The following is a 25,579-nucleotide window of genomic DNA, read 5'->3' as shown; positions in this document are numbered from 1 at the left end:
TGTGTAGAACTATATGTTGATAAATTACATGAGTGCTTGAGGCACTAATGTGACGGGGGCCAGAATAGGTGTTGATATCCCCTGTTGTATGCTGTTTGGGGTGCAAACTGGACTCTGTGGGAGGGTCAGGTGTTTCACTCATAGGCCCACTTAAGGTCCAGTCTGGTTTCGTGGTTGTTGGGGTACTGTTCAGGATTTATAGAGGTCCCTTTTTTCGGTTGTTAGTCGATCTGAATCAATAGGGGCAGAACCAAGGAGGGACATCTAGGCCCTATTTGCACCAGGTCCCTTGCAACTGTTTTTTGGGGATCGGATCACGAAGAACGCATCTCGAAGCATCTGTTCGCACTTAGCATTAACATGAGTCTGGAGCGTGCCACTTGTGACGCTTGTGAGCACATTACACCTACAGTATTCTGACTGAGCCCTGCCCGCGCCGGATCGGACCATATGTTCTACCTCCCCATCATCACCCCCCCTCCGAGGACGGAAGGAGAAGACATTTTTGGTGTTTCGTTTTGCTTATGGAAAAGGAAAACAAAAAGAGTACATATCTATATATCTATATATAAGTGTAGCAAGAAAATGTGAATCTTGTCTTTGCCTTTCATTTGTAACAGTCCATCTGTCATGTCATCAAAGATATGGCTTTACAAAAAAAAACAATTCAATAGTGATTGTTCACAAGTTTATTCAATAGGCTCGGGAGTTACATGAGAAACTTGTGTCACCGCTTCAGTTACCACTAAAACGATCTAGACAACATCTTTGACATACGTCTGTGACACTCATTGCTGTTGGTGGAAAGCAGCGGGCCAAGTATGTGGCTTTGAGAAAAAGTTTCTCAAATGCAAAGATTTTTGAGCCGCGACTCTCAGCCAAGGGTGAACGAGTAGTGAAGGGTGCCACCTTTCTCCAGGTAGCAGTTAATGTCGAAGCTTCCTTTCTTCAGTTGTCTCTGGCAGACCCCGAGCAGGTCATCCACGAGGACGTCGCTGTCGAGGAGCTCCAGCTTCAGAGTGTCGCCTTCCTGAGCGTCGAAGTACATGAACTCCTCCTCCCACCAGGGGTTTTTGTTGTTGTTGCGAACAGCTGTTTTACCCAGACCGATGGAACCAAGGAGGACTTTGACGTAGCCATCAGTCTTTCCAAGGAGACTAGAGGGAAGGTCGCTGGCTCTCAGGTTAAACACCCTTATCTGTCCTTCAGTCATGCTCAGACTGCACAGGACCAGGAGGAGGAAGGGCAGACGGTAGGCCATGGTGCGGGGAAGAAAGCTGCGCAAGAGGAGCAGCGGATTATTTTAGAGGCCAAACCAGCGGCTGGCCTCAAAGCCTCAGCCCAAATGCTCAACATTTGTTTGCACTGAACAACAGACAATATCAATAAAAGAATAATGAAGCACGAGATGGCAATGATAAAATAGTTAAGAATTAGATTAAGCCAAAATGTTGGGTAAACAGGTACATTTTCTTGAATCGGTAACTAGCACACGCATAATAGTGGTAGTAAAAAGTTTTTGGACACCTCATGCATTTGTGACGTGCTAAGAATCAGAGTCTTAAGTCTCCAAGTGCACTCTATGTAGTACATAGTACAGTTACCAACATTTACCCACATGCTGCACGTGCACTGTTCGGTCCAGCTCACAACTGGATGTTTCAGCAAGATGACGTCCCTTGTAACACATTCAGATTAACAGAACTACACAAATTTTGTCTTATTATTTTTGTCTCATTAACAATAAACAACAGCATAATTTCCATTAGTTTTTGAAATGCACAAAAAAATAGAGTAAGAGTAAAATTTTAAGAATGTCCAAAAACTTTTTTCTGTCACAGATGTAGTACATTTGCCCACTCAATAAAAGATTGAGTCCTACCTGTTGTGCCACTGGCGTCTTCTCACAACACTATTTGCTCTTCCGTTTCTATTTAAAGGCTGATAGTCTCATATCTGCTCCGCGTCATCGCCCCACACAGAGAGAAAAACCTGCTCGACTCTCAGCATTACTTAATGCTGCAGGGATACAGGGTCACTTTGAGCATACCTCAAAGTACATACCTTTGACTGTACCTATAGCTATTTTGACTGATGCATTACGTTGAAGTCAAGGTTAGGTTCTTTTTTTGTTGTATTTTCAAAAAAAGTGACTAAGATTGGAAACACACTGAACAAATAATGTGTTAGGCACATTTTTCCTGCACATTGCAGTTTCTGTCAATGACAAGACAGCAATGTGCAGGAATGTTGTCACTTTCTAGTGCGAGTGTTCAAATGAATTACTTTGAGGGTTCAGCGTCTGTCTGTTTGCATTAGTAATGTGGATTGGTTTAGCCAACAACGGTAATGGGGATCCTGAAGTGCATTTTATTTCTTTATTCATCATTTCCACTTGTAATTGTCTCTTAATCTGGATGGCAGTTTTAAGGTGTCTAATGCAAGTGACTTAGACTTGGAATGTTTAAGTCTAATGCAAGCAGCTTTGGTTATGCCATCTGAAAGTTTGCTAATTTACCTGGTAAACCCATTTAAATCCAATATCATTGTGACATTAGTTTTCCACATCACATTGTTTTTCACTTCTTATTGTGAAGACGGCTGCACCAGCATGTCAGTTCAATATTAGTCAAGTGGGACTTACTCTCATGCGTTTGGTTCAATTTCACAATCAACAAAATGTCAAAACCATAAAGAGGAGAATTTTCTTGTTGCACCAAATTTTATTTCACATGTACAACCTTGGAAGTTGTAGCAAATTGTGGTCATCAACAGGTGAGAGAATGCCCAAGCCAACGCTCTCCCAGAAATGAAATCACTGATTCAGCTGGAGAAGGTATGAAGACAGCAGGCCAGATTCACCCTAACCTCACTTCTGCGTGCTTCTTAGCCCAGGCTGTAGGAATAATGAAGAGTGCCTCCTTCCGCCAAGTAGCAGTCGATGTCGTAGGATCCCACCCTCAACTCTCTTGTGCATCTCCCCACCAAATCGTCGAAGATGACATCTTCATCGAACACTTCAAGCGTCAAAACGGAACCATCCGTGGCGGGGTAGTAAGTGAACTCCTCGTCCCACCAGGGATTCTTGTTGTTGTGACGGACAGCGGTGGTCCCCAGGTGGGTCGAACCACTGAAAACCTTGATGTAGGCGTCTGTGATCCCGAAGATGTCAGAGGGAAGACCGGAGGCGTGCAGGTTAAACAGCCTCAGCTGGGCTTGAGCCACAGCCAGACTGCACACGACCAGCAGGAAGAGAGAAAGACGGGAGGCCATGGTTCCTCGGGATGCTGTGGGGGAGGGAGAGCAGGAGATGCAGTTTGGTAAGACATCGGCAAAATGTCTTTTTCTATTTATTCTTTTTTCTTTTTTCATACATATAATTAAAATTCAATTAATTAATTCAATTTTTTTTCTGTGCAAATTTTTCTGAGATTATATGAACAGCAAACAAATTGAATAAGTGTATAACCACAAAAATTGCAATAGAGAAATTAAGCAATTTTGCTGTCTTATTTATTCTGTTGTTTTCTTTCTTCTGTTGTTTGTTTTTAAATGTGCATTCGTGCGCTGTGAAACCTCCATCTGGCACAGGCTGCTTCGCCTATTGCATTTGAACACAAAACATGTTGAGTTAAATATTAAAGACATGTTGCAACATCCTGCAGGAGGCCTGAGTGAGGATTTTTCTCGGCAACAGCTGAAGTAGTGAAATGGTTTCACAAATTACAATATAAAATGCAACGTTTAGGTTCTGTGCATTAATTCTGTGACACCATCTGACCTTAATTAAATCAAATTGAATTATTACTTTCTTGTTGATTTTTTAAATTGAGTTGTTTTTTCTTCAAAAGGTTTGATTCTGATGGCGAATTTTAGATTTCATCTGTATATTTCTTGAAATTTAACTTCTAAATAGAGATTCCTGGATGTAAGTTCTGTTCATATTTCAAGTTGTTTGTTAACTGTGGGTTATATTCCGATGTGGCACAAACCCCAAATCACACCACCAATACTTTTTCAAGGTTGTGAGATTAATTTGACATGTGGTCAGTTATCTAAGCTTAAAGCAAACAGTGGCACTTTTACACAAACAACAGCTCAAAGTAAAGACTATGATACCTTTGAAAGACAGCATTTAAAAACAATTATTCTTCTGCATTTACCTGGTTAGATCAGTTCAGCAGAAAAGAAGAGGTTTTAGATTTTAATACTACAAAAAGACCTGAAACTAAAAGTGGACTTCTTTCATTTAGTTGAAAAAAGTGGTATTTTCTTACCTGTGATCTTGCAATCCTTCTACCCAACACTTGATTTGCTCACAGGTCTTATAAAGTCCCACAGGACCTGTATCAGCTGTATCAAACACCTCCCAAAAAGTGATCACCGAAAAACAATCTGTTCCATTCTCAGCATTACACAATGTAAAAAAAAAAAAAAAAAAAAAAACTGAAAGAAATTTCAGCGCAGCACACAGTGAGTGATCAGTGTCTTTCTGTCAACATTAGAAACGTGGATTTTCGGAGCCAACAACAGTCATGAGGTTCCTGAAGTGCATTTTATTTCACTGTTTGTCATTTTTGATTGCAATTGTCTCTTGATCTCAAAAGTAGTCCTGACTTTAAAGCCTCTTTTATTTTTCTGAGTAAGTAACATTAATTAATACGAGCAGCTTTGGTTGTGCCAGCCAAATTTTTTGCAAGCTTATCTGGGAAACATTTTGGGCATACTTGCTCTGTTTGAAAAGGGGCAAACTTCACCTGAAGTGAATGTACAATGACAACTTTTAAGCTAATTAGAGGATGTTCTCCTTTATTGTCTTTATTTTCCCACATTACTTTGAAATCTCTTCTTACTATGAGACAGTGTCACCGTTATCAACCAAGTGGAATTATTATCAATCCAGTATCTATTGACAATTTTTATTTCATTCATAGTTTTTTTTTTAATTTTATTTATTGTTCTTGATGCCACATATTGTGTTTGGGTTGTCCTGTTTAATGTAGATGTATAATACATGGTACTAATGTACTGTATGTGTTGATAATGACGCTGATGACCTAAAGTCCTGCAGGCTGAACTAGTCTATGCCATTGTATGTGAAGCAAGAGAGATTTCTATTGATTTATGTCAAAGTGTTCAGTGTTGTTGTAGTTTCATAAACCAGACTAACGCTCTGTGTGCATGTTTCAGATGTAATTTCCAAACTATTAATAATTGCCTCTTCCTTTTTTTTTTTTTTTACCTTGGTTTAAAATGGGCACTTAATTTAACTAAAACAGAAGAATTTACCAAATAACCACTGACAAAGTTTAAAAACCAACTGTAAAAGTGATCGACATTTTTACATACAATAAACTTAGAATTTTAATTTTCCTCATTCTTTTGGTTCAATATTTAATTTCACATTTGAAACATTGAAACAAACCATTAAAAAAAAAACGTTTTCTGGTTGAAACAAATTTTATTTCACATTTACAACCTTGGAAGTTGTGGCAAAATGTGGTCATCACACACACGAGAGAATGCCCAAGCCAACGCTCTCCCAGAAATGAAATCATTGATTCAGGTGGAGAAGATATTGAGACAGCAGGCCAGATTCACCCTAACCTCACTTCTGTGCTTCCTAGCTCAGGCTGTAGGAATAACGGAGAACGCCTCCCTTCTCCAAGATGCATTCCGCGTCGTGGCGTCCCGCCGTTAACGCACTTGTGCATCTCCCGACAAAATCGTCGAAGAAGACGTCCTCGTCTAACACCTCAAGCGTCAAAACGTCACCTACGTTTGCAGTGTTGGAAGCAAACTCCTCCGCCCACCAGGGATTCACATTGTTGTGACTGACAGCGGTGGTCCCCAGGGGTGTGGAACCGCAGGTAACCTTAATGTAGGCGTCTGTCTTCCCGAAGAAGTCAGAGGGAAGACCAGAGGCACGCAGGTTAAACAGCTTCAGGTCGGCTTGGGCAGCAGCCAGACTGCACACGACCAGCAGGATGAGAGAAAGACGGGAGGCCATGGTTCCTTGGGATGCTGTGGGGGAGGGAGAGCAGGAAATATAAATATATATATATATATATATATATATAATACTAAAAAAAAACTCTGAATGAAAAAAGCAATTTAAAGTACAAATGTTTCCTAGAGTGTGTCACCATATATACCATATATACGTAAGGTTTGTTAACCTCTTTAGTTGCAAGTGGAAGGGAGATGTGTATTATTGCACTGTGAAACCTCCATCTGGCTCAGGCTGCTTTGCCATTACATAGAGATAACGGTGCTATTGCATTTGAGCACAAAACATTTTGAGTTAAATATTAAAGACATGTTGCAACTTCCTGCAGGAGGCCTGAGTGAGGATTTTTCTCTCGCTAACAGCTGAAGTAGTAGTAAAATACAAAACACATTAGGTTCTGTGCATTAATTCTGTCTCATTAAATGTGACTTAATTAAATCAAATTGAATTTGTGCTTTCTTGTGAATTGTTCGAGTAAATTGTTTTTTTTTCCCATGATGGTTTGATTGTGAGAATGGATTTTAAATAAGTTCTACATATATTGGTTGCAATTTTAATTCTAAAAAAAGAGATCCCTGGATGTAAGTTCTGTTCATATTTCAAGTTGTTTATTAATTGTGACAATATTCTGATGTAGCACAAACCTCAAATTACCCAAGACATTTTTTAATAATGACAGAATGAACTACAGTACATTTGATTACTACAATGCAAAGGAAACAGGCTTGAGATTTATTTGACATATGGACTTTAGGTTATTTAAACTTAAAGTAAACAGTGCCTCCTTAACACAAACAACAGCTCCAAGACTATGATATCTTTGAAAGACAGTTTTTAAATCTTAAATCGTTTCAGCAGAAAACAGCTGTTTTGATTTTAATTCTATTCATCATCTTCTATACCCGCTTATTCCTATTCAGGGTCACGGGGGTCTGCTGGAGCCTATCCCAGCTGTCTTAGGGCGAAGGCAGGGTGACAATTAATTCTATTTAAAAAAAATAAAAATAAAATAAGAAAAAAAACTAAAAGTACAAGTACAGCTAAATGAATTGAAAAAGGTGTGATTTCCTTACCTGTGATCTTGCAATCCTGCCCAATGCTTGCTTTGCTGCCACAGGTCTTATAAAGTCCCACAGGAATTTCATCAACTGGATTAAACACCTCCCAAAAAGTGATCACTGAAAAACAATCTGTTCCATTCTCAGCATTAAACAAACAGACCTGAAATAAATTTACGTATAGCACAGTGATCAGGGTCATTTGTTTGTCATTTTTAGTTGTAATTGTCACTTGATCTCAAAAGCAGTGCTAACTTTGAAGTCTATTTCTTTTTTTCTGAGTAACATTAATCTAATACGAGCAGCTTTGGTTGTGCCAGTGGAATTTTTGCCGGTTTATCTGTCCCAGTTTGTGCATTAGCTCTGTTGGAAAAGGAGCAAACTTCACCTCGATTGAATGAACAATGCCAACTTTTATTTTTCACTGCACCAACATGTCACAGTTATCAATCAAGTGAAATTATTAATCATCCATCATCTATCGACATTTTATTGATTTATTTTTTCATTGTTCACATTGTTATTATGCCTGATGTTGTGTTTGGGTTGTCCTGTTTTATGCAGACGCGCTGCACTGCAAAACATCCAAGGACATTCTCTTGAATGGAACACACCCTTGTACATAAACTATGTAGATTTCAAGAAAGCCTTTGGCACATGGCTATTACCCTGGAGTCTACGTTACAGACATGAGGAGACTGGAGGTCTTCCATAACCGATGTTTCAGACATATATGTCCGTTCTTTTGGCCCAACAAAATATCCAATGACAACTCCACAAGAAAACCACCAGTCAACGCATTACTAAGGGCATCATACTAGACGCTTAAGATGGCTTGGACATGTGTTCAGAATGACCGAATCCCAGAACTTGCTTTGAGATGGACACCAACCGGTAAAAGAAAACCTTGGAGACCCAAAGCGCTGTGGTACGGGAGCATCGAAAGAACATGTCATAGGGAGAAGCACAACATATTGCCACGGGCTGAATACAATGGAGAGAGCTCATTGAAGCCTTATGTCCCATTGGGGATGAAGAGGAATCAGTAAGTATGTTTAATGTACAATGTATGATGCATGGCACTAATGTACTTACTGTAAGTAATGATAACGTCCCTAATGTCCTAGGTATGTGAGGCAAAAGAGATTTTAACCCTTTTGGGGTTTTTTTTGAAGTGTTTGTAGTTTTGTGAACCCGGTCAACACTCAACACTGAGTGCATGCTCCAGATTTAATTTCCAATCCATTAGTGACTGCCATTTTCTATTACCTTGGTTTAGAATGGCCAATCAATTGAATAAAAACTACATTTCCAAAACTGTTGCAATAAAATAACAAACAGAAGAAATGACCAACTGACTAAAAAGGTTTTATGGCGGTTATAAAAGTTATTAAAATTTATATACAATGAACTAAAGCTCAGACTGTAGGGATAACAGAGAGTGCCTCAAAGAAGCAGTCTGGAACATCTTCATCAAACACTACAAATGTCAAAACGTCACCTTCCAGTGTATTACTGCCCTGTGAAACCTCCAGCTGGCACAAGCTGCTTTGCTGTTAGATAAAGATAACCGCACCATGCACAAAACATGTTGAGTTACATATTAGAGAGCCACCCTGCTGGAGTCCTGAGTGAAGATTTTTCTCGCCAACAGCTGAAGTAGTTAAATGGTTTCACAAATTACAAGATAAAATGCAACATTTAGGTTCTGTGCAATATTTCCGTCTCATCAAACGTGACAACATTTGACTTACCAAAAAGCAGTAATTGAAAAACGATGTGAGTTTGATCTTCAGCCTTACACAGTGTAACAAAACAGACCTACTTTTTGAAAAAAACAAAAAAAACAACACGTACCACAATTCTTACCCTAAGGATAATTTGTAATAACAATATTTACTATCTGACAGTAGAATTGGTTGTGTAAAAGGTGGCTTGGATAAGTTTAATAGCAGAGATGACATTGATATATGTAGATAACACATTTGAATGTTTTAGTAAACAATATCCAACAATAATAAAGAGCTGATAATATTTTTAATAGAAAGTGAATTTGAAAATATAGTGAATAACGTCATTAAACACATCTGGAATCCAAGAAACATGAAAGAAAGATGACTTAGCTGACAAGGCTGAAACCCCAAAGTTGCCAAACACATGCTTGGAACAGCCTGTAGATTTAAGTGTGTGGAAAACCGTGTGAAATTCACCATGTGAATGTGAAACTGCCAGCTGCCAACATCAAAGATGTGGACACAACACAAAGTGTTATGAGAACAGGGGGCTTCAGAAATGAAGTACAATGAAATTGCATTCGATTTTGTTGTTTTCACAAAAAGTGTACATAAATTCACTATGACGGCTCGAGAATATGAGTTTCCCCACACAGGTATGGGGAAAGTAGGAAAACGGAGAACATGCTCGCTGTCTTGACCCTGGAACTGAAACCCAGGACATTCTTTCTCGAGTCAGATGTACGGACCACAGCACCACAAAGGATTATCGTGCTTATGTAACACCAAAGCTTTTATGGTAAGAGATGTAGTCCTTCCTGTCGTGGCAGTGCCGTGTTTACCACTACAGTATTTGCTTTTCCATTTCTATTTGAAGTCTAGAAAATCTCATATCGGCTCCACCTCCTCTTCACACACACACACTAAGAGAGGACAACCTGTCCTAATTCACCAGTGAAATCATCCATCCATCCATCCATCCATCCATCCATCCATCTCTGTCATCTTCTTATTCTGCATTCAGGGCCACAGACGTTGTTGAAACTAAGTTCCAACTATCTTGGGGTGATGGCAGGGTATATCCTTGACAAGTTGCCAGAGAAAGACAACCATCCACACTCACAGTAGCACCTAAATAGATTTTTGAGATGTCAGTCAAGATCTGGGAGGAAGCACACAGTACACAGTTCACATGCAAACTCACACAGGAAGGCCTCGGTGAAAATCAACCCTGCAACCTTCTTGTATAAAACGACAGTGCTTATCACTGTCGTCATTGCGCTCATCTTTATCGATAACAAGCAGGACATGTTTTCACACAGGAGTTACTATTTATCCGATATCTACCATGATTTTGTCAATGGTAAATGATAGATGTTTATGTTGATTGTTGTTGATGTTGCTCGGGCTCCTGTGAATTGAGTTAGAAGTGCTCTTTGGTCCATTTTAAGTTCAACATTTTGGCAAATTCGCCCATTGGCACATTGCCTGCAGTCATATGAGTTGGTACATTACCTTGAATTATCAGTGCCTGTTGTTTTGAGATCCAAGGGACAGAGATGCAAACTTCTCACCAACTCCAAAACGCTCATGTCGGCAAGTTGTTACCTTCACATTCACCACACTATGAAATCATAATAACGTAACATCACAAGACAGTCGCTTCAAGTCAAATGCGAAGCCGGAACAACATTCCAGACAAAGTGTTTTCTTTAAAGTCCGCTACCAAAATGAAGGTGTTTTGATGGTTATAGAGTGCCCTACAGTTTTTTCCCCTAGATTGCCTGACATAAGTCTCTTTTTATCCTTATCTCCATTGTCATGAAGCAACTTTGTCACACCACACTGGAAGCCTGCTGGTGGCATATGTCAAGCTGTCAACAAGATAGCCCAAAAATCCACCCATTGCAGGTGCAGGTATGCAAAAGTGCCTAACACCTCCTTTTTTTTTTGGGGGGGGGGGGTACAAGATAATAGTTCAGTCCTTTTTTTTCTTGGTTCAGGTTGAACAAGCAATACCCTTTCCAAATGTGGCAATAAGATAAGCAATACAATGCCAGGATGTACTAAACTGAAATGGATATCCAACAAAATGAATACCAAATTAAATGTAAATAGATTGAACAAAATGTATTTAATTTACATGTAAAATGGCAAAGCCAAAAGAAGGAACATTTGCTTTTTTGCTGCATTTTTTATTTCATATTTACAACCTTGGATGCTGTTGCAAATTGTGGTCATCAAACCCGTTTGACTGCTCTAATCAAACCTCTCTCAGCTGATCCATTCAAATCACTGTTTCAGGTGCAGCAGATTCACCATAGTCTCGCTATTGCCCTTCCCAGCCAAGGGTGTAGGAGTAATGGAGAGTGCCTCCTTTCTCCAAGAAGCAGTTGATATTATAGGTTCCGAAAATCATTTGCCTCGCGCATGTTCCGATCAAGTCGTCAAAGAGAAAGTCACTGTCATGGACTTCGAGCTTCAGAGTATCACCCTCCTCGGCAAGGAACCAGGTGAACTCCTCCTCCCACCAGGGATTCTTGTCGTTATTGCGAACAGCCGTTTTCCCCAGGAGGGTCGAACCACTGAAAACCGTAACGTAGCCGTCTGTGACTGCCAAGAGGCCAGAGGGAAGATCTGAGGCACGCAGGTTAAACACCCTCAACTGGGCTTGAGCCACAGCCAGACTGCACACAACCAGCAAGAAGAGAGATAGACGGGAGGCCATGGTTCCTTGGGATGCTGTGTGGGGGGTGGGGGGGTAGGGGGGGGGAGCAGGAAATCGAGATCTAAAATACACTCTTGAAACGTCTTGAAGTACTTTAAGAACTTTTTATTAAAGTACTGTTGAAGTTTCTATTGAAAACAGTTTAATCACTTTTTCAAGTGTGATCACTTTGTCATCAGAACCGTGCACTAATCTCCAGCAGTCAATAAATCTTGATGTTCACTAATATCGGATGAATGTGACTTAAAATGGTGATCCCTGTTTTATTTGCGCACAAATTGTATTGAATGAAACATTAACATTATGTTGTAATATCTTCACTGATAGCCAGTGTGAAAATGTTGCTCCCTTGCAGCTGAATAAATACAATGTGTTATGTAATTAATATTTAATCAATATAATTACTTACTAAATCACTTTAGTCTCTTTTACACAAACAAACACAAACACAAACCTCCCTTGAAAGATAGTGTGGCAAAGATAATTTGCTTACTCACACGTCCTATTTTACTTTTACTTAACTTTACTTAATGCGCTTACTTACTTAAAACAAATGTGCAGATCATCACTGTTTTTATTTTTAATACTATAAAATGTTGGGGGAAAAAAACTCAATCAAGATCAAGTAATTATGCCTAAAAAATAGTAGTAATAAAATATTGTCTCATCTGGGGTTTTCTTACCTGTAATCTCGATACCTTTCTGCTCATTGCTGGCTGTCCTGCCACATGTTATATACACCCCTAAAGAACTCATATCAGCTTGATTAAACACCCCCCAAAAAGTGATTACTGGTCAACAATCTGTTGCACTCTCAGGATTACACAATGTAACAGAAACAGACCTAAATTTTGGAAAAGCAACCGGACCTCAATACATCCCCAAATAAAACTCTATTTGCTCTCAATTAAAGTTAATGAATGTACTTATCTTCAAGTATATGTACATTATATGTTTTGTTTTGTTTTTTGTAGTGGTGATTTTTTTTTTTAAGTGAAGCTTGTGAATCAAACAAAAGATAACATAATTAATATAACATATTAGTCATAATGATGAACTTTTTTTTTTTTTAACGATAAAGGTTGTAAATAGACAGTAAGCAATTAGTTAAATGTTCAACAAAATTCTGGATGACGAACGTAATAGAAGCTCACACGTAACCGCTTATACTCCTGTTCAGGAGGGGGCGCTGTGGTATCTAAATAAAAAAAAAAAAAATAGCCAGCAACGGGAACCAACATGGGGAGAACGCGAGCTGTCTTCTGTCGTATGGCTTTATTTGTGCTTGGACTCTCCACACTATTTATATACTTTACTTGGAGTTATAACGGTAAAACAATATAGCGGAACTGTGTTTTTACACAGTCAGTCATATTACATTTCAGAATCCAAGCTATTTGTAGCTGTTGTTTCTTCGCCGCAGCCCAGATGGAGGACCAGACTATGGAGTACTTCTTCCGTCAGCGGCAGATAAACCAGAAAGACGCCGCTGAGGTCACGTGGTCGCACGCTGTCAACAGTCGAAGCCGGCTGACAGAAGCCCTCGCAGGTACCAACCGAACAAGTTCCACTCAACGGGTTTGATGGACAAACACCAAGTTTGCTCACCCGGAAACTTGCTAACTGTAGCCCGTTTCACGGAGAGAGAGCTCCCTTTGACTCAGAGTGTGTTGCTGCGCAGTGGCTGTGAAATGAACCTGGTCGACGCAGGTTTTGTTATTCAACAAACCCAATGTTCCGCTATCTTTCTTTCTTACCTCATTGAAACGCCTCCGCATCACTGCCTCGAACAACATGCTGTGTTGCCCTCTGGTGGAATAGAATTAGAGCTGGGTTGGTTGGTTTGTTGTTTGTTTGTTTGTTTTGTTTTGTTTTTGGTGGACATATAAAAAGTTTTTTATTCAGTATGATTCCAATCGTTTCCACTTAAAGTTTCACCTTAGTGTGTATATTTATTTAAATATTAAACATTTTGCTTCCAGGCCACCTCTCTCTTTTGCTATTGTGGCAGTGTTTTTAAATTTGAAATTGGCAAAAGTGTTTTCAAATAACAATGACAAGGTTTCTGTGTTTCAATTCATATCTTCGAGCAGGGGTGTCAAACTCAAATACAGTGGACCAAACTGTACAAGTTGGACAAAGTCGCGGGCCAACATTGATATTTATTGAAAAAGTCTGCCTCCGGATATAACGGTGAACTTTTTTCATATGGACCCAAACAAGATTTGCTCCAATACTGAATATGGAACAAGCAAAGCTTAATACTATATAATAAATAACTTCACATTGCACACATGCAAAATCAAATTTCATATTAAATATAAAAGAAAATCAAAATAAAACTTCTCGTTTAAATTTCAACAGTAACCCTTTTCCACAGGCTAATAATAAATGTAAAAATTATAAAAAAGCAATAATAAACCAATTAACTAATACTAATATCCTTCAATCAGTGTCCAAGCCCATGCATTGGAGTAGCAAGAAAAGGTGCAGTAAGAAAAAATTACTTAATACTGTAAGAGTCTGTAATCTGCCAGAATACCAGCAGAGCATTCTGGGATTTGTAGTATTAGCAGAACGTGTGTTGTATAATACCAGCGGGCCAGCTCTAGTAGTTTTGTATTGCCTCGTGGACCAAATATAATAACACTGCGGGCCAAACTTGACCCGCGGGCCAGAGTTTGACACATATGTGTTAGGGGATCACCCAATGTGTCAGGATTCCCTCCCGTTTTAGTGTTTTTGTCTCCCTCTGTCCGTCGGGGCTCACAACATCCTATTGCCCTTATTTGGTCAACTTCCCGTTGAAGAGATTTCCCGCCACTTTTTTCCCACTCACCTGTTCCTCATGTGCAGCAATCAGCCAGTCTGTTTGAACCCGGTCATGACAGACCTGCTTTGTCTGATCGTCAGCTCCAGTCCCCCCGTGTTCCTGACCTGCCGTGCAGGTGCAGGATTCTCATTCTGCCTGCTGAAACTAAAGAGCCATAAATAAAGGAATCTGTTTGCTGAAATCTGCTCGTGTTTCCTGAGTCGTACCCTGACGCAATGACAAATGCCGTCCACTGCGACTCAGGTCCGTGCCATATGATCGAGGCTGACGTCATCATGAGAGGCGCTGACCCGCGAGAGCCAGTAATGGCACACCCTCCTCAGACGGACAGCGACATCACGTTGAGGGAGTGGCTGGCAGCAGCAGCAGCGAAGGATCGCACCAAAGGAATAAAACTGGACTTCAAGAGGTGAGACGTCGCTAATGCAGCAACCTGCTCTCCAGTGATGCATGGCTCCCTGTGGCAGCCGCTGACTCTGAGTTGGTTCTCCTCGCAGCCTGGATGCAGTGTCTCCGTCTTTGGTTCTGCTGGAGGAGGTTCCTACCGAGGCAGGACGTCCCGTGTGGATCAATGCAGACGTCCTCACCGGTCCCGGGGGCCACGCCAAGCCACTCGACCCGCACGGCTTCCTCTCTGCTGTGAGCGCTCTGCCCACCAGCACTGTTCTCTCTCTCGGCTGGACCACAGGATGGAGCGCTGGGGTGGATAACCCAGGTGAGCAGGCCTCATCCCCTGCTGCTGCGTTTGTTTACACTCTGCCGTTTGCTTTGTTGACGTGTTAAATCAGCTGAGTTGAGTTGAAATGTGTTAATGATGTCTTGTTGGGTTTTATTTATTTATTTATTTTAAATAATATTTACAAATTGATTAAAACTTTGAAAAATAATCAATGTTTGGGCATTGTGGTAACCAGTTAGAATACAGTCCTGGTGTTTTTTTATTGCCTATCCAAATATAGAATTATAACAGAATTTTACACATACAATTCAAACCGCGATTAATCGCAGTTAACTGTGAAGATTCTGTGATTAATTGTGATTGTGTGTGTCTTCGATGGCACCAGCAGCAGAAATGCAATGGTCTAACGAGGAAGTAGCGTACCAGGCCTCACTTGTGTTCTGACACTATGCAGGTTACAGCTGGGATAATGTGCATGAGATGGAGGAGCTCTGTAGAAGACTTAAACATCCAGTCACCTTCCCAGTGCGAGCGTCGCTGATGGCCCAGTCCCTTCCCCAGCTCAGCTGGCTGCTGCAGCAGTCAGACAGGTGATCATTAACACGGAAGTTATTCATTGACGACGTCTTCCGCGCACAATTTTACTGAAATCTACTCGCCTTTTTTTCTCTTAAAGATGCTTTAATCGAGAAGATTGAAGGTTATTTTTTATTCAAACAAAGTAGCGTTTTCTTGTGGTGAATGTGAGTGCGCTCACGCTCTCTGTTGTCGTTCACAGGTACACGCTAACTGTGTGGACTGGCCACAATGAGGACTTGACCCTCAAGGATATGCTCCTTTATAGAAAAGAATTTGAAATGAGAAGGATATATTATGACCTACCAGACTCCATAAGAGCTGAGATTGTGGTGCACGGCGGCACCTGAAAGTCTGCCAGTGAAGCTGCGCTGCCCTCTGCCTCAGGCTGCAGCGGAACTTGGCTTGCAGACTTTGTCTGTAGTTAAGCGATGTTGGCAAGCATCATAATGTGCTGCCACTTGACTTGGGACCAGGATCACCAAAGTTCATGTTTGAAGGTAGACAACAGTACTGTGTGTAGTGAGGTTCCTCTCCTTGTGAATGGCCTCTAATAAGCATTAGAGAGTTGTTGGGGTTTTTTTTTTCCCCCAATATTTATTTTATTATTGTTATTATTAGAGAAGCGAAAACGGTACCACATCTCATCATGTATTGTTGCTTCAATCCACTGGCTACCTCTGAAGTACAGGATTAATTTTAAAAGTTCATTTAGAAGACCTTGTTTTAATCCAACTTGTTGTACCATGTTTTATTTAAGTGTATTTCACTGTGGTAAATCTGACTGTTTTTATTGTTATTCTAATTGTGTGAATTTTATTTGAATATGTTAAAAATGCTTTATTTATTTTTCTTGTCACCGTTCCTTTAAGATGTAACATGCACTCCTTTTTAAAAGTGACACTTTTCTTTTTTTTTTTTTACATAGTAGCATCCTTCATAAATGCATAAATATTTCATAAATACGACGGAGCAGTCCGAGGGTTTGTGTACCTTTTAGAGTGTTGCCACTGGCAACTCTGCGGGTGAAAAACATTCCGAGACTGAAATTTTCAAGGATCCAGGCTTTTTAGAAACGAGGCTTTCTGAAAGGGAGGCCGTTTCTTTGCCTGCACTCTGTTCAGCTTCTGTTGATGAATTCTGATCTGTTCCAGCATCTACAATGTAAAGTGCTCCTTGATCCAAAAACACTTGATTTTTTTTTTATGTTATCATATGTAACTCACAGGCCTTGCAGATAATCAACATTAACTATTTTTGTAGTACTGCTGTAATAATTAAATTGTTTAGCATATATTTTCCTGTTATTACCAGATGTCAGTTTTTTTAAGGTTTGAAATAAATTAAAATGTCTTTTAGGGCGCAAAGTACCTTCAGGTTGTGGCTGTTACACCACAGTCAGTCAGATATGTTCTGGTTGTTGCCTCAATTATGAATCATTAGGTACATTTTTGTTGTCCTCATTGCGTATTACATATGCATAAACTAAAAGCGCGTCTCCTCCAGAGCAGTCATGTTCTCGGAGTTGAAAGGTCCATTGTGGTAATCAAAACCAGCATAAAGTAGATCATGAAGATTATTGTGTTAAGATTACCACTGGCAAAAGTCGCACGTACGTCTGTCGTTCCTACGTCGCATGGCTTTGGTTACACAAAGTCCATTTTTAAAACCAATTTTTCAAAAGCAGTCCAAGCAAACAAAACGAAATAGAAAGCACTATTGTCACTACTTACACGTCTTTGCATTGCTGTTATAAAACACACGACTTCCTGTAAATTTCCTGCTTTTTATTGGTCAAGTTGTCCACACAACTAGTCCACTTGTTGCCTCTCCTTTGTGCAATTTTCATGGCCATGAATCTCAAACTCATTCGAACTTAGTTAAGAGAAGATACAGGCAGGCTCGAGGGGCCAGCATCATCGGCGGTATCCTATGTACACACGGGGCATTTGTTTTTTTTTATTTTGTAAAACCACATTCATTCTTCAGATAGATGTAATGTTCCGCTAGTTGCCGATACTCTAGTGGCCAAAACATTCTTTAAAGTCCACCAGCTGCTTTATTTGCTCGCTCTGCATCGAGTGGCGTCTCCACATCATTTTCGACCCCTTCAGGTCCCTCAGAATGTTGGCTGCGCTTGGCGGAACGGGCTTTGAGCCTGCGAAACCGCTGTTGAGCGTCTTGCTGATTTCGCTAAGCAGGTGTGAGGAGCTGGAGCTGACTCCAATGTCTGGTATAGGTGCGTGGGGATTCAGAGGTGGGAGGTATCCAGGACGAGTGTGGGCAATGTGGTCCAGGAGAAGCGCCCCGGATCCCCTCCGCTCCTGCCCGACGGCGCCTCGCCTCTGGTGAGAGCTCTCCAACGACTCCCTGGATTCTGACAGTGTGGAGGATGGGCTGTAGATCAGCCTGTGCCTCTCCGGTTCCATTTCGTGTCCGGCGCCGCCCTTGTTGCCGCTATCTGGTCTGCCAAACTGTGGCAACTGAGAGTCTGAGCTGTAGTGGTCAATTCCGATGTTCCGTCGACGTACCACGTTTTGCAAACTGGACACATTGAGATGCCGAAGAGAGTCGGGGGAGTCTTCATCCACAGGGCCGGGTTCGTGGGGGAATGGGAAACCGTCTTGGTGCAAGTTTGGGTGCGACACAGAGTGCAGTGCACTTGTGCTGCTGTCGTACGACATCTTCCTACCAAATCCTCTTTTCCCAGCTTTCCTCTCATTTTCATTCCCCGACCTGTTCTCAAGAGTCTTTAGCGATCCCGTTGTGTCTTTCACGTCGACGCTGTGGTGACGCGTAACGGGCGGAGGTCTACAGAGAAAGGTGTGACCGTTGACTCGGAGCGACAGCTCACCCTCAGTCATGACCTGCGGGGGTTCCTCGGTCAGCGAGGAAGCCTGGCTCTGCTGGAGCAAGAGAGAGGGACTTTTGGACCATTGTTCAGAGAGCAACCTTTGCAGATGATGTCGCTTACTCGATCCAAGACCGCACATGGGACCGGGGTGCTGGATTGGGGAAGCTGGCTGTGATGCGACTTGAGCGCAATCCCTGAGGCCTAGACGAGGGCTACCGGACTGTGGGGAGGCGCTTGCTGAGGAACTCCGTGCGGGAGCTTGTGCCTCGACCTCATTGAGCGGATTGCAACAAGGCGTCAGGTTAGAATGCAGGCGCTCCTCCAGGTCGGCCAGCGGAGGAACATTCAGATACTGTTTGGTGGTGTGGTGGCCAGTTGGAAGCTTGTTGGTGACGATGATGATGACTTCCTTCCCCTTGGCTTTGCAGGCGTCAAGCAGGACCCTGAGCACCTCCCTGTTGCTGGTATTGACGGCGTGAATCAACGCCGACAGGCCTGCGTGATCCTCGATGGTCGGGTCGGCTCCGCTGCTCAGCAGAATCGACACGACGTCAGTCCCGACCCGTTCAAGGCAAGCGTGCATCAGAGCCGTTTTTCCAGTCTTGTCCTGGATGTTCGGATCGGCGCCGCTTTCAAGGAGATACCTATTGAGAGAGGTAACCACACATATGACGACATAAAAACACCCACATTGTAACCTTTTTAATGAGAAAACATGCGTTGTCATGATTGAGAAACATGCATGTCACTTGGGAGGACATACCGAACCATCTTGGGTTTTGGCACACTTTGCGAGTCTGTGTGGTGACTCTTGCAGGCCACCATTAGTGGCGTCTCCCCATTTTCGTTACTTTCATTAATATAGGCCCCTCCCTCAAGGAGCAGCCGAGTCAGACGCAGGCGACTCAAATAGACGGCCTTTAGCAGTGAATTGCCATCAGTTCGGACCTCTGTTGTATCTTCCATGTTTAGGAATTTGGTCACCTAAATCTGCCTTTTAATTTAGCAGTTGAGCAGTCCTCACTTGGTGTCCAAACACATGCACCCCAGTCCCTAAAATAGAGGAATACAAGGGTAAGTCTTTATTTTAATCATATGGATTTTCTGGACATGTGTTTTTTTTTTTGTTTTGTTTTTTTTTTGGGGGGAGGGGGGTTTAAACAATTGGCAATGACACTTCTCCACAAATCTCACAACAATCTGGAACATTCGTGTTCCAGATTGCTGCAGGCATCTAGCCTCATGTTAACTTCAAAAAAGGCCTGGATGTATGTTGCCTTGAATTTCTTTTTATTTTTTTATGCAATTGTCCGTCTCTGACAGAGATGACGCACACACATTTCTGCATTCAGAGCGCGCAAGGTTCACTCCTTTTGTTGCCGGCTGAAACTGTGACTTATATTTTACAAGGTTACACAGTTGCTGCAAGTTAAGGCGCAGCTTTGCCAACCGGATGTATTGTTCTGGCATCACTGTTTGCAGCCTTTTCAGCGCTGTGACATTTAAACCCTGTTGGTGTTTCTTTGAGGGTACAGGCTTGGCCTTCAAAAGCAACAGCCAGACGGAATAGCTGATGAAAGAATACAACAGAGACAACGTCATTCTATAACATTTCATCAAATAAAGGACCGATATTAGTCATCGTTCTTGTGAGTGATGCTTTTACATAAATGTGCATGCGTCTATCATGATGTCAATGCATTGAACTATTACAAAGAAATGTGTGCTCTCGTCTGCAGACAAGGTCCACATTTTGGAAAAGACCCTCAATGCCTCACGGCATGTGTACAAGAGAACGGTTTAAAAAAAAAGAGAGAGAAAAATCACAATGAAAAAAAATGTACCAGACCACCCACACAACGTGTGCAATACATAAAATAAGACAAAAGACGACAAAAAAAAAGTAAAATGCATGGTGAGACAAATGGTGAGGGAGAGGGGATGCCAGTTAAATGTGCAAACACAAACAAAACATTAAATATTGTGAATATTATTATGTACTTAGTTGTTTTTTTTTATCCTGTATCTTTTGAAATGTTTTATTTTGATTAGTTGGATGGATATGCAGGGTCTCCTTGCACACACACATAAACATAAACTTAGAAAACAAATTCAATCTCCTCTCATTCATATATATATTTTTTTTTAATTCTGCTGGCTTGCTTACTTCTGTTATGTTAAAACAACAATTCTCAAAGACATATACATATATATATATATATATATATATATATATATATATATATATATTTAAACATCTAGTATACCTGAAGAGGGAACATGGAAAAACAGGAAAAAATTGCCTGAATAAATTTAGGGCACTAAGAGACTGTGGAAACATTAAATTTCACAATTAAGTACAATTTGAAGTGCAAATTGTTCAAATTAATGATCGAATGATGACTCACTTACCTGCTTTTTCCTCATTATTGTAAAAGATGCTAAATAAAAAAAAATTAAAAATTAAAAAAAAGGCACGCCCTTCAATTCATAGTTCGCAGCCATGCAGACTGAGAAGAAAGCAGCCTCAGGAGCAGACATCCACGCAGGAGAACGCTGAGCAGGAGAAGCGAGAGAAGACTCATATGTCAGATAAAAGTGAGGAGCTGGCCAATGGCAGCCGACGAGCAGGAGGCAGACAGCCAATGGCAGCGCATTCTATTATGTGCAGCCACACTACAGACACAAGTCTTTAGCAAAGTGTTTGCGCAGGTAGGACTCTGTTAAGTGACAACAGTGCTGACGTCACTGGAACGTTCAAGGCTGCAGACAGACTAATTCTGGCAAAGATTGCACAACACAGAATTTCATTGACGTAATATTCATAATAGAATGAAAAATCACTCGCAATCCCCCCACAAATCCATAAATTGATTTCACATCAGTCAGTGGCCCGTATAATACATCTGCAAAAAGGGAGGGGCCAACATACTGTATGTATATGTGATTAAATAATAATGATTGCTAGGACTCAGCATGTTTTGGGTAAGGGAAGTGAGATAAGAACAAGTTGGTAAATGGTGAGTGATTAAAAAAAAACAACCGTTAACAGAGGAGGTGAGGCAAAACTACAATGTAAAAGGTGCTATTTATCAAAGAAGTAAAAACAGAAATAACATAAATGGACCTGGAATGCACCTACTCTAGCAGATAAACACGAACTCCAGATAAACAGCACTGCTGAACCATAGTATGTCTCACATGAGACATTCTGAACAATTGGAACGCAAAACGGTGAGGAGAGACAAAACTGATCAGCCGTGTCTAACCTTGGTCTCTTACCAGTCGTCACTTCTTTCAAAGATAAGCACGTTTTGCGGCTACAAGGCAGGACGAACAAGGAAGGTTCTAATGACTGCTGGTTTCATACTGGGCCCATCAGGAAGCCAAACGAAGGCAAGAGTCAGTGACGAGAAGACAGAGCTGGGGGTCAAACAGGAAGCGGAGATGTCACATCTGAGTGAACATGCTAGCAGAGAATATCCATCTATCCATCTATCCATCCATCCATCCATTTTCAACACTCGCTTCCTCCAGAGCTCAGTGTTGCAGGGGTCTCCTGGAACCCAACTGTCATAGGGCAAAGGTAGGGTGACACCTCAGTCACAAATGACTTAGATGTTGTTTTAATTTGTCCAAACTGTCCAGATTAGCCTCATCGGTAGGTTTATTTCCAGAAGGAATAATTAAACTTTGACACCAGTTAACAAAAAAATGCCATGCCAATGATTTTTTTTTTTTTTTATGAAAAAGATCAGTTTTAACCACATTTGTTCATAAATGTAAATAAAGGCAATGTTTAAAAAAAATAAATCAGTATTTATTACTCTTTTTATTTTTATTTTTTAATTATTACTCGCACAGGTTTACAACATAATAGTTACAAAACACTTGGAAAAAGAACCAACCCTGCCCCCCTCAATGATGCTCGATGCTCTCATACACTTCAAACTTGTACTGGATGCCGTTTTCCTCCTGCAGCTCTTGTGGAACTCCTGGAAACCTGTGGACGCAACAAAGCGATTCATCGATTCCATCTGACCTGCGCAAAATCCACAGCTTTCGCAATATCAGAACTGACTGACTTCATTTCTCCCATTTTTAATTGAGAATATCTGAATCGCTGCAGGCTTGTCAAGTGTATGTGAAGAAAGCATAAAAAGTGGAGAAGACGGTCACTGGTCCTCTCTGTGGAGGCTTTCAACGTTCTCCCTGGATCCAGTGTCATCGGAGGTTCTTTCGTACGTGTTCAAATGATTCATTTGTTGAATAAATAATATGGACTGAGTGATGTGTAATCATCTGAAAAAACGCCAACAGGCGTTATGTTCTTATGGCTGTGCTAAATCTTACTCTGGCAACAGGCGATACTTGTCTTTGCTGATTTCAGGCAGGAAGGTGTCGCACTCAAACTGCTTCAGGATCTGTGTGACAAACAGCCTCCTGGTCGCAGAGCTCGCCGCCATCATTTCCTGGGAACAAGAAACTAAAGTCAAACTAGGATTGTAGAGTTGTGTTGAAAAGACCTCATGCTGAGGCTTGCTGTTGTCTGACTGCCCTCGTGTGGCTAAAGTTCAACTGTAATTGGATGGTTGGGTGCCAAATGCTGTTCAGTTGATTTATTCCTGAGTTTGGTGGTTTTTTTTTGGAGAGGGAAAAGAGCAGGGGAAAAGGTTACGGATAAGCAGTGAAACAAGCCCGGGTGTTCAGTGTTCCTCACCTTGTAGAGTGAGGAACCTCCTAGAACCCAGATCTGGTCAGCCTCTTCCGCCAGCTTCCTTTCAACCAGCTCAAGAGCCGAGTCAAAGTCGTTTGCCAGGTAGTGGGCTCCTGCAGGAGCATCTCTGGAGGAGAGGACGCAACAACAAAAATCAAACATGTCTTTGTCTTCAAGCACTTTACACTTTGTCACATGACTGTTGCCCACTAAAAAGCACCCAAACCAGTGGATTCAGAGGTTCTAATGAGAAAGTGTTGGTACCACTGGTTCCCTTCAGGAGGTGCATTTCTATCCAACTATATTTAGGTCAGTCAAACAAAGTGTTAACTATTGGTACATCTTGGCCAGTGACATTAAAGTGCCGTAGCCATATTGATTTTATGAGATTGCAGGGTCTTTGTCTGTCTCATATTCCCAGTAGAACATTGTAGTGTTTTTTCTTTTTGCATGGTTATTATAACATTGAGGATAATCACGACATCCAAAAAATGGTGTCATTATTTTGAAAGGCAGGTGATATGACAAGTAGGGATGTTAACAAAAAGTAAATTAAATTAGTCGCAATTAATTGAACTTTTTTTTTTTTACACAGGTAGTTAACATCATTATAGCAGTGCAATGGCAGGAAAGGGCAATTCACCTACAAGTTACTTTTTTATTTTTATTTTTTTAAGTTGAAATGTGACCCATGAGAAGTCAACTTAAAGTCAGAGATAAATGTTTAGAGTGTTTTTACTGTTCTCTCATGTAAAAATGGGTCACATTGGACCCTCAACATTTATTAAGGGTTAAATAAGTCTTCTTCCTTACAGTTTTCATTGTGAAATTCAGGTTCTCAGGAAAAATCGCCACTTATCAATTAATTGTTAATCCATCGATAGGGTCAATCAACTGTCGATTAATGAATTAATCAATAGATAATTTGCATCCCTAATGATTTATTTTGTCTCTTCTAAATATCAGCAGCATATCAGGCCAAGAGAACGTAGCCTCTTTTTTTTTTTTTTTTTTTTTAACACATTTAGGGGATTCAGTATACAGTACATGTATGAATGACACGGATACATACATTAAATTCCTGCTGAGGACGATGTTAATTCGGTTATTGAGAGGTCTGTTCTTTTTTGGGATGGAAAACCAGGTTTTTCTACCCATGATCACCACATTCTTCTTGCCTGCAGGGCAGAAAGGTCAGGATTAAGGAATCTCTCCGCTGGCCTACACGGTTCATCAACTGTCAGTTCATCAGTCGATCTTTTTCTCTCCAGATACTTTGCTTCCTTCCTTCCCTACAAAAACATGTATGCTGGGTTTAAAGGACTCTGAACTATTGGTAGGTGTAAATGCAAATGTGGATGATGGTTTTGACTTAACATTACAATAGACTGGTGCTCTGGGTCTCCAGTCCAGGCTCAACAGTCTTAGAAAACGGACGGATGGGGGAAAATAATTCAGATAGTGAATAAATATATGAAATTAAACAGAAGCAAATAAACACAAATGAAAACAAAAGAAATGTCAGTCTATGTTTATCGTCTAATGGGGATTGAATGTGGACTTTCGATCTTGCTCCATTGATTGGCATCACTCAGTGCTGTCAAACTCGCTGTTAGACAGAGAAGGTGGCTTCCCTGCGAGGACTTTGCTCTACACCCAGGTCTCTGGGAGACGAGTGGTCGCTTGTTAAATCGCTGCACTCATAACTTTCTGCTCTGTGCGCTGAAAGAACAACGACCTCTGGACTGAGACAAACTCGTGACATTTCCCAAACGACACACACACACACACACACACACACACACACACACACACACACACACACACACACACACACACACACACACACACACACACGCGAAGAAACGAGAACCTCACCTTCTACAGACGGAGTCGACGTCATCTTTCGGAAGTGTTTAAATTCGTTACTGCAAGAGAGCAAAACGATAGTTAAAACGTGCAGAGTATTAACAAAGGATTTGTTTGTCTGAGCAGTTCTAGTTGTATTTATGTGTGTAATATATTCCACTAAATGCACCGAAGGTATGCCACCCTGTCTTACTTGAGTCGGACAGGGTGCCAGGGCAGGTCGCCATCCTTCCCGATCCCACCGTTGGGACACACCGCCACGATAGCGTTGAGTGCACGAGTCATTGTCTCACAGACAGGCAGCTGTCTCAGCAGCAGCATGCGTTCATTACCCCGCCGATTTAAGAAGCCGACTCCCGCCGGCCCCTGTAAAAGCCGTCGTTGCGGAAATTACGTCACGTGGCAGTCATTGATTGGACGGGAATAGAGACAGCGCACGATGCCGCATCCTGGTATCTTTTTTGACTCGCTTTCGTTCCTTCTTCAACAAACTACAAACTGGTGAATTACCGGCACCAACTG

At 41.2% G+C, this 25,579-nt stretch overlaps 6 protein-coding genes across 6 annotated transcripts; 1 reads left to right on the top strand and 5 right to left on the bottom strand.

Annotated features, from left to right (window-relative positions):
- Window positions 1-673: 673 nt before the first annotated feature.
- LOC142902167 (perforin-1-like) lies at window positions 674-2,011 on the bottom strand. Its single transcript, XM_076047023.1, has 2 exons — window positions 1,883-2,011; window positions 674-1,277 (listed from the first exon to the last, which is right to left on the bottom strand). The coding sequence occupies exon 2, from the start codon at window positions 1,259-1,261 to the stop codon at window positions 875-877; it is 387 nt and encodes a 128-aa protein (XP_075903138.1). The 5' UTR covers window positions 1,262-1,277; window positions 1,883-2,011; the 3' UTR covers window positions 674-874.
- Window positions 2,012-2,703: 692 nt separating this feature from the next.
- Window positions 2,704-4,418, bottom strand: LOC142902166 (perforin-1-like). Its single transcript, XM_076047022.1, has 2 exons — window positions 4,278-4,418; window positions 2,704-3,287 (listed from the first exon to the last, which is right to left on the bottom strand). Exon 2 carries the CDS (start codon window positions 3,271-3,273, stop codon window positions 2,887-2,889), a length of 387 nt encoding a protein of 128 aa, XP_075903137.1. The 5' UTR covers window positions 3,274-3,287; window positions 4,278-4,418; the 3' UTR covers window positions 2,704-2,886.
- Window positions 4,419-10,975: 6,557 nt separating this feature from the next.
- LOC142902182 (perforin-1-like) lies at window positions 10,976-12,300 on the bottom strand. Its single transcript, XM_076047049.1, has 2 exons — window positions 12,213-12,300; window positions 10,976-11,543 (listed from the first exon to the last, which is right to left on the bottom strand). Exons 1-2 carry the CDS (start codon window positions 12,283-12,285, stop codon window positions 11,131-11,133), a joined length of 486 nt encoding a protein of 161 aa, XP_075903164.1. The 5' UTR covers window positions 12,286-12,300; the 3' UTR covers window positions 10,976-11,130.
- A 459-nt stretch (window positions 12,301-12,759) lies between these two features.
- On the top strand, window positions 12,760-17,122 carry fam151b (family with sequence similarity 151 member B). Its single transcript, XM_076047079.1, has 6 exons — window positions 12,760-12,859; window positions 12,953-13,078; window positions 14,606-14,771; window positions 14,860-15,077; window positions 15,496-15,631; window positions 15,820-17,122. The coding sequence occupies exons 1-6, from the start codon at window positions 12,769-12,771 to the stop codon at window positions 15,965-15,967; spliced, it is 885 nt and encodes a 294-aa protein (XP_075903194.1). The 5' UTR covers window positions 12,760-12,768; the 3' UTR covers window positions 15,968-17,122.
- Window positions 17,123-17,467: 345 nt separating this feature from the next.
- On the bottom strand, window positions 17,468-20,907 carry ankrd34bb (ankyrin repeat domain 34Bb). Its single transcript, XM_076047078.1, has 3 exons — window positions 20,884-20,907; window positions 19,235-19,524; window positions 17,468-19,115 (listed from the first exon to the last, which is right to left on the bottom strand). Exons 2-3 carry the CDS (start codon window positions 19,435-19,437, stop codon window positions 17,639-17,641), a joined length of 1,680 nt encoding a protein of 559 aa, XP_075903193.1. The 5' UTR covers window positions 19,438-19,524; window positions 20,884-20,907; the 3' UTR covers window positions 17,468-17,638.
- Window positions 20,908-22,318: 1,411 nt separating this feature from the next.
- Window positions 22,319-25,390, bottom strand: dhfr (dihydrofolate reductase). The gene is made up of 6 exons (XM_076047080.1): window positions 25,251-25,390; window positions 25,067-25,116; window positions 24,261-24,366; window positions 23,192-23,315; window positions 22,825-22,943; window positions 22,319-22,474 (listed from the first exon to the last, which is right to left on the bottom strand). Exons 1-6 carry the CDS (start codon window positions 25,376-25,378, stop codon window positions 22,390-22,392), a joined length of 612 nt encoding a protein of 203 aa, XP_075903195.1. The 5' UTR covers window positions 25,379-25,390; the 3' UTR covers window positions 22,319-22,389.
- Between the last annotated feature and the right edge of the window lie 189 nt (window positions 25,391-25,579).

Source organism: Nelusetta ayraudi, unplaced genomic scaffold (genome assembly GCF_046127955.1).
Source record: "Nelusetta ayraudi isolate G7.1 ecotype Tasmania unplaced genomic scaffold, CSIRO-AGI_Nayr_v1 ptg000092l, whole genome shotgun sequence".
Lineage (NCBI taxonomy): Eukaryota > Metazoa > Chordata > Actinopteri > Tetraodontiformes > Monacanthidae > Nelusetta > Nelusetta ayraudi.
The sequence above is the reverse complement of the archived record's forward strand: the minus strand, read 5'-3'. Positions and strand labels throughout refer to the sequence as shown.

What these genes read in the sequence shown, in the direction of transcription:
- ankrd34bb (XM_076047078.1), bottom strand. Translation starts at nt 19,437, where the DNA reads ATGGAAGATACAACAGAGGTCCGAACTGATGGCAATTCACTGCTAAAG. An exon ending in CCAAAACCCAAGATGGTTCG is followed by an intron (nt 19,116 to 19,234) that starts GTATGTCCTCCC and finishes CTCTCTCAATAG; the next exon opens with GTATCTCCTTGAAAGCGGCG.
- dhfr (XM_076047080.1), bottom strand. Translation starts at nt 25,378, where the DNA reads ATGCTGCTGCTGAGACAGCTGCCTGTCTGTGAGACAATGACTCGTGCA. An exon ending in TGGCACCCTGTCCGACTCAA is followed by an intron (nt 25,117 to 25,250) that starts GTAAGACAGGGT and finishes GCTCTCTTGCAG; the next exon opens with TAACGAATTTAAACACTTCC. An exon ending in GAGGTTCCTCACTCTACAAG is followed by an intron (nt 22,944 to 23,191) that starts GTGAGGAACACT and finishes TCTTGTTCCCAG; the next exon opens with GAAATGATGGCGGCGAGCTC.
- LOC142902167 (XM_076047023.1), bottom strand. Translation starts at nt 1,261, where the DNA reads ATGGCCTACCGTCTGCCCTTCCTCCTCCTGGTCCTGTGCAGTCTGAGC.
- fam151b (XM_076047079.1), top strand. Translation starts at nt 12,769, where the DNA reads ATGGGGAGAACGCGAGCTGTCTTCTGTCGTATGGCTTTATTTGTGCTT. An exon ending in GCTGACAGAAGCCCTCGCAG is followed by an intron (nt 13,079 to 14,605) that starts GTACCAACCGAA and finishes ACTGCGACTCAG; the next exon opens with GTCCGTGCCATATGATCGAG. An exon ending in CGCTGGGGTGGATAACCCAG is followed by an intron (nt 15,078 to 15,495) that starts GTGAGCAGGCCT and finishes GACACTATGCAG; the next exon opens with GTTACAGCTGGGATAATGTG.
- LOC142902166 (XM_076047022.1), bottom strand. Translation starts at nt 3,273, where the DNA reads ATGGCCTCCCGTCTTTCTCTCTTCCTGCTGGTCGTGTGCAGTCTGGCT.
- LOC142902182 (XM_076047049.1), bottom strand. Translation starts at nt 12,285, where the DNA reads ATGAGTTCTTTAGGGGTGTATATAACATGTGGCAGGACAGCCAGCAAT. An exon ending in GAAAGGTATCGAGATTACAG is followed by an intron (nt 11,544 to 12,212) that starts GTAAGAAAACCC and finishes CCCCCCACACAG; the next exon opens with CATCCCAAGGAACCATGGCC.